Source organism: Crocodylus porosus, unplaced genomic scaffold (assembly GCF_001723895.1).
Source record: "Crocodylus porosus isolate Cpor-Errol unplaced genomic scaffold, CroPor_comp1, whole genome shotgun sequence".
Lineage (NCBI taxonomy): Eukaryota > Metazoa > Chordata > Crocodylia > Crocodylidae > Crocodylus > Crocodylus porosus.
In genome coordinates, this window is record NW_017728907.1 from 56402188 (window position 1) to 56408695 (window position 6508).

At 42.5% G+C, this 6508-nt stretch overlaps 1 protein-coding gene across 1 annotated transcript in view; it reads left to right on the forward strand.

Annotated features, from left to right (window-relative positions):
• Positions 1–845: 845 nt before the first annotated feature.
• Positions 846–6508, forward strand: part of C8A (complement C8 alpha chain) — a 37738-nt gene continuing 32075 nt past the window's right edge. Inside the window, exons 1-2 of the mRNA XM_019531495.1 lie at positions 846–1120; positions 4463–4559. Of these exons, the coding sequence (XP_019387040.1) occupies positions 1008–1120; positions 4463–4559 (210 nt within the window). The 5' untranslated portion in view covers positions 846–1007. The remainder of the gene's footprint in view (positions 1121–4462; positions 4560–6508) is intronic.

Consider the following 6508-nt stretch of genomic DNA (forward strand, 5'->3'; position numbering starts at 1 on the left):
ATTACTTTATGGCTTAAATCTTTCTCTTTCACACCCACCCCCAAAGCGACCTAACCAATCAGTTAGAAATTGTTGATGTGCCTGATTGCACAAACCAGTCCAGCCTTTTATCTAGCAGACATTCCACAAATAACTTTCATTATAGTATGTTTCTGAGGCTATCGGGGGGTGGAGGGGAAGACATACTGCTTTTATAATCTCACAAGATGCTGAGAAGGTATTTGACTGTGCAAAGCAGCCATTTATGCTAAAGGTCGGCACAGCTTTGGACTGGAGACAGATTGACAGATGGGTTCACACAGCATGTAGAAGAGGACAGGCTTTTAGATTTGAGTTGCATCTTTCTCGTCCCAAATCACTTTAGAAAATAAAGATTTAGATTCTGGTGATTCAGTGACTGTGCAGGCAAACATGACAGCCGTTATAAGCTGAGCAATAACTCAACCAACAGCTTTGGACATTGGAAACTATTTTATTGGAGCAGGCAATGTGAAAAAAATGATTTGCCATCTCCTTTAGTATTCTATATTGGGCATGGCACTTCCATCCTTCCTAACAGGATTCTACCACATAATCTGATTTGCCATATAGCAAAACTTTTCCCCAATAAAATATCAGATGCTCAAAAATTACATTAAAGTCTCTACATTAAATACAATTAGTCTCCTCTCTCTCAAAATTAGGAAGTGTGTTTGAGGTTGGTCCAATGAACATTGCAATGATAAGACTTATTGGACTTTACCAGGTAAACAGAAACATGATTAAATATATTGCTTTACTCAATAGCCGGGAATCTGTTTCCAAAAGGGCGATGGCCTTCAGGATGTATCCTACAGCTCTGTGGTCAGATTTATGCTTTTGTCAATGATTTACAATATTCAGCTGTGCTTTGGAGTCCAGAGATTTCGATATACTTCCTCTCGACCCTGGTACCACAGGGTCTCCAAGCAAAAAAAGACTTTTCTTTTCATCTATTTTTATATTGAACATTCACATTCTTAGAAGAAATGTGGTGCAGCCTGAGTAAGGTTTCTCTTCTGATTTGCTTGCTAGTCTATGTAATATCGTTTCAGGATACAGTTACAGTGCACAGTGAGTTAACAGGATTGTCTTCCCAGAGGTAAGTCCACGGCCATGTAACTTAAGAGACAGCTTTACATATAGACATTACTGCATACTAGGCAAACCTATCACTTCAGTTCCAGCCTGAAGAATATAGATATTATGTCTTCTGTAAGGAGTTACCAGAAAAATATATTGATAGTTGTCCAAAGGATATGCTAGCAATTGTCATTCCTTGTTATTTGAGAACCCTGTATATGCTTTATTTTTAAAGGAAGTACTTTTTTTTTTAAGAAAATGATCTTATTAACATTACTATATTGGTTTTGCGTTCTTTGGGTGTATTTCTCATCTATCAAGTGTTATTATTAAATATATTACCCTTTAATTTTACTGTTTAGCACTACCGTTATTGTGAACATCTACTGCTTATAGTCAATAATATTATGCAGAAACAACACATATCTGTGCACAGTCTGGCTTACAATACAATGTAAATGCACACCATTTTCTCGGTGATAATATTACATTCTAATATTGAATTAAACAGGCATTGAATATCTATCTACCTGTTTGTCTTTCTCACTTTTTGAATGTCATTTTAGCTTTAAAAAAAAGGAATAAATACGTGGCTTTTCTTTTCAGCCACAGTTTTATGATAGGAAGATATTGGGTATTTCTGCAGCTGTTAATTGCAAACTTGTTCTGAAGGCAAATATGATTTAGAAGGATCAAAAAAAGGTATCAGTGATAATTGGAACATGGAGGCAGGGAGGAAGCAGAAAGAAAAAAAATGCAGTAGAGATACACTTAATTATGGAGGCTTACTCTGGTAATCCCTTTTGAAAATGAACAAAGACGAGATTTTTGATGTTTGATGAACTTATCAAACAAGACGGAATAATGAAGAGGTAAATTTAAATCCAGGCGAAGGTGAGCCAATTAAATACTTTATGAAGTGCCGAAGAAGACAGCCACCCAATCCTACTGTCAAAAGTGTGTGTGTGCGTGTTCCAGAGCTTTATGGTTGTCTGAAGGCTTCTCTTGTTTTCTGGCAGATCCAGGGTGTTTTTATCTAGCACACTGATGTCTATCTACAGGCTTCCTCACTGAGCTTTTTGCATCTTTCATTTAGTATTCTCTCTTGTACAGTTTCTGCTGAATCCCTAATGCACCCTATGCCTCCTCTAATTATCAATATTTCTCTTTGGACTGGAGTCTTTTCAGTAAAACAGACAGCTCATTAGTTAATCACCAGCATAATAATAATAATAATGCTGTCAATTAGAAATAACCCCCCGACATGTTTTCCGAGCTATGGCAAACCTTGTTATTTCAGGGCAGTACTGCTGGGTCCACAACACAAGGCGCCATGTTGCGCAAATGAAAATGGTTGGACTCAGGGGCAGGTGGCATGCAGCTCATAACGACTGCTCTATGATAAGTATTAGGGCTGTGCGAAGCTTTGGTCCCTGATTCGATTCGGCGGAGATTTGGCCTGATTCGGTGGCTGAATCTCCAGATCTGAATCAAATCAGAGGACCCTTTAATCTCTCCAAATGGAATCAATCTGGAGAGATTCGGAAAGATTCAGCAATTCGGACATAGACACAGCTTTAAATGTTTTTTCTGCAGACCTCGAGGTAGCAGGGACTCTGCACCCTGCAACATTGGGGTGCACAGAGTGTCCTACAGGGGCTCCCCAGTGTGTTCAGCAGTAGACCCACAAGTCTGGTCCGCTTTTGCGTCCACACAGCGTGTCCCCTGGCTATCGACCGGTGCCTCCTCGGTCTAGTTGGGCAGCCAGGGTCCCCCCCCGGCTGATCGGCAAGGGCGGGGGGGGGCACAGGAGAGTGGGTTCACTGCCCAGCACGCAGAGGGCCCCCCTGAAATCCTGTGGGACGCTCTATTTACCCCATCCTCACAGCATTCATGAGCCATGCTGGTACCTCAAGGTATGTAGAAAAAACTTTTAAAGCTGTGTCTGTGTCTGAATCGTTGATTCTCTGGATCAGCGTGAATCATCAGATTCGGACTCAGCCAAACTGAATCAGGGACAGTGATCAGAATCAATCGACCGCTGTCCCTGATTCGGGCCAAATGCCAATCGAATAGGGCCCACTTTGCACACTCCTAATTAGTATCTTCTTGGTGCTGTGTACTGCTGCTGCTTACTTGAGTCTCATCCTAAATGATTTGATCTGATCCAAAGCCAACTGAAATTTTATCTAAGTAAAAAATGTCTCCTATGCAACGTTCTGCCTCCTCTTTTATACAAAGGACACTTTCTACTGAATTTAGGCATATTTTGCACACTTACAATTTGACTGATTATTTCTACTGATTTTAATTGGTGACTCCGAAGCTCAGTTATGCTTTGCTGGGCCGATGTCAAGCAGCAACTTAAATTTTAATCTATATAGACTTGCAATGCCTTTTTGCCTTTGTTTATGGTGAAATTATGCTCTCTGTTGCCCCATGTAACATACCAATTAAGTAGAATTAAAATCATGCATGTTCACCAGCGGCAAAGAGTTTTTGCAAGTATAAAAGACAATAGTATTTAGCCGTGTAACATTTAGAAGTACAGTGACATCATTCCATTTTACCTATATATACTGCAGTGTTATTTTCAGGATTCCATAAAAGTTGAATTATACTATATTTTAATGCAATATAATGCCAAGTCCATGTACTTGCAAACACATTTTCTTGACAACTTTGTGATGAAATGCTGGGAAGAAAGAGCTTTGTATTCCTGCTGCCTTTCCTCCCTTCAGCAGAGGTTATTTTGCCTTCCTCTTCCTTAATCTTGTAACTGCACCTTTTTGCAATGCTGCTCCCAACATTATCTTTTGCCTCCTATTTTATATGTAGGCTTCACTTCAAACTGTCCCTTCACTTTCATTATGTATTTTCTTTTATAAGTAGTCTTCAAAAGAGAGCTAGCGATCAAAATGTTGCTTCCTAACGCAACTTGTCACCTTGAAAGCCATATTAAGTTTTCTTCTCCTTTTGCAGCCCACACACATACAAAATTTTCTTTTTTGCCCACCCACTTCTAAATGGTTATGGTTATTTATTTACCGAAATATTTCTGGTTTTTACAACAGTATTACTAGGGAGGGATGGGGTTGCCAGCAGAGCAGGAAAAAAGAGGCGAAGACACTCAAGTGCTGGCTTTGCTTCCTTCTCTAATCAGTGTTTACTAGATGTGAACTAGCATAGCATCAATAATCTCAGGACAGCTATACCTATTCGCCACAGCTGAACAACATCTAATCCAACTATCTCTAGTTCCTAGTTTCCTCCAAAATTTGTTCATGAAAATGAATATCATAATGTTTTTGTTGCTTGGCTCCACTTCCAAACATAGACTGGTCTCACTTACTCTCTTTAGAAAAACCAGAAGAAGTGCTAATACTCCAGCTCCTGTTGATTGTCAGCTGAGCCAGTGGTCAGAATGGACTGATTGCTTCCCTTGCCAAGAAAAAAAAGTAAGACTCCACTGTAATGTATTCATTTATCTTCAGATGTGCCTGTGACGAGGATCTACACACATTAATTATATATATTATACATATTCATCATTTTTGAAGCATCCAGTAAACTTGTCCAAATATGATAAACACTCTCCTGTACTAGAAACATGGGGCCTGAGTCCTCTCCCCCCTCACATACACTGACATCAATTAAAAGTAATTTCACTGGAGCCAATTTAACTTACAAAATATAAAACTAGTTCAAGTGAGAGAAGAATGGGGCTGGAACATTTGGCCAAGATGTTCCTCCTTCTCTATCTGGGCTTTTCTTACATTTCATAGTTTCATAATTGGTAGGGTCGGAAGGGACCCAAGTAGATCATCAAATCTGACTCGTGCCATGGACAGGAGAGGATGCTGGGGTCAAATGACCCCGGCTAGGTGATTATCCAGCCTCCTTTTGAAGACCCCCAGGGTAGGAGTGAGCACCACTTCCCTTGGAAGTTGGTTCCAGATCCTAGCCAACCTGACTGTGAAGTAGTGCTTCCTGATATCTAGCCTGAATCTACTCTCAGTCAATTTATGGCCGTTGTTCCTTATTACCCCCAGTAGTGCTCGAGGGAACAGGGACTCTCCTACAGACTGGCCCCTTGGCCAGTTTGTAGATGGCCACCAGATTCCTCCTCAGCCTTCTCTTGTGGAAGCTGAACAGGTTCAGGTCCCGTCGCCTCTCCTCGTAGGGCCTGCCCTGCTGCTCCCTGATTATGCACGCAGCCCTCCTCTGGACCCTCTCAATGCTGGCCACATCCCTCCTGAAATGCGGCACCCAGAACTGGACGCAGTACTCCAGCTGCGGCATGACCAGTGCCGCATAGAGGGGGAGGATCACCTCCTTGGACCTGCTCGAGATGCATCTGTGGATGCATGACAAGGTGCGGTTGGCCTTCCTGACTGCCTCCCCACACTGCCGGCCCATGTTCATCTTGGCATCAGACTGCAAGATCCTTTTCTGCCTCTGCATGGATGAAAAGGGAGTTCCCCAGCCTGTAGGTATGGTGCTGGTTCTTCCTCCCCAGGTGCAGTACCCTGCACTTGTCAGTATTGAAACCCATCCTGTTCTCATCTGCCCGCCCTTGTAACCTGTCCAGATCTAGTTCCTCTGACTCCTAATGCAAATATTTTAATAGAAAGTCCTTTCTTCGACAGCTCTGTTTTTGCTATTTTCTGTAAAGTTTCATACACACACACACACACACACACACACCCCACCCCGTCATAACCTTCATAGCATAAGCCTTGGCCATAGCTTATATGTTATACTCACTTTATAGTCCCAATTCTGTTTCTCTACCTACAATACATAAAATAGATAGAGCCTTCTGTAGCAGGGGCTCCCAAGCCCGGCTACTTGAGAGATAGGAAGTCAGCATTGCAGGGCTGCAATTAATTAAGCAGCTGGGCTGGGGGCCAGCTGAGAAGCAATATTCAGCCAGGGAAACCCACAAAGGGCTAAAAGAGCATTAGGGGAGAAGGCAGTGATGGCAAATCAGGCCTGAACTGCAACATCTGAGAGCAAGCTGAGGGCTGAACCACAACTTACTTAAAGCCTGGGTCCTAAACCAGAGGAGGGAGTCTGGCCCTGATCCCACTGCAGATAAAACTCCTGCTGGCCTGGATGCAACAGAGGGGACTCTGGGCAGCACCAGTACCTGGGGAAGCTGCAAGAAGTAGCAGTCCCAGGGTAGCAGTGACTGAAACCCTGGGAAACCCCAGAGGGGATTTAATAGGGTGCTGGAGCTGGCACAGGGTAACACTGTGTGTACTCTGAGCTGGCACAGAGTAACCATGTGTGTCTGAATGGGGTGAATAGGAGGCCATCGGGGTGCCTGAAGGGCACCCAATTTAGAAACTGGGAATAGCAACCCCTGCAGAGTCAGGGATTCAGAAGCATGAAACAAATTAAA